Here is a 233-nt window from a genome sequence, read left to right as displayed (position 1 = left end):
GAAGCCACCCACACTTACCTGGACCCTCGCCCCGACAGCCACATCCGCCCAAGGGAGCTTTGGACATCCACATCCACTTCTGGCTCGGATCTGAGACGACCACCGACGAGGCAGGAGTGGCGGCCATCAAGACGGTGGAGCTGGACAACCTACTCGGGGGAGGGCCTGTGCAGCACCGAGAGACAGAGGGAAACGAGAGCAAGCGGTTCTTGTCTTACTTCAAGAATGGCATT

At 59.7% G+C, this 233-nt stretch overlaps 1 protein-coding gene across 1 annotated transcript in view; it reads left to right on the top strand.

The window, feature by feature from the left end:
- Positions 1-233, top strand: part of LOC119592376 (villin-1-like) — a 108,943-nt gene that overhangs the window by 37,504 nt on the left and 71,206 nt on the right. Inside the window, exon 4 of the mRNA XM_037941198.1 lies at positions 39-233. Coding sequence (XP_037797126.1) covers positions 39-233 — 195 coding nt within the window. The remainder of the gene's footprint in view (positions 1-38) is intronic.

Source organism: Penaeus monodon, chromosome 30, assembly GCF_015228065.2.
Source record: "Penaeus monodon isolate SGIC_2016 chromosome 30, NSTDA_Pmon_1, whole genome shotgun sequence".
Classification (NCBI taxonomy): Eukaryota; Metazoa; Arthropoda; class Malacostraca; order Decapoda; family Penaeidae; genus Penaeus; species Penaeus monodon.
The sequence above is the reverse complement of the archived record's forward strand: the minus strand, read 5'-3'. Positions and strand labels throughout refer to the sequence as shown.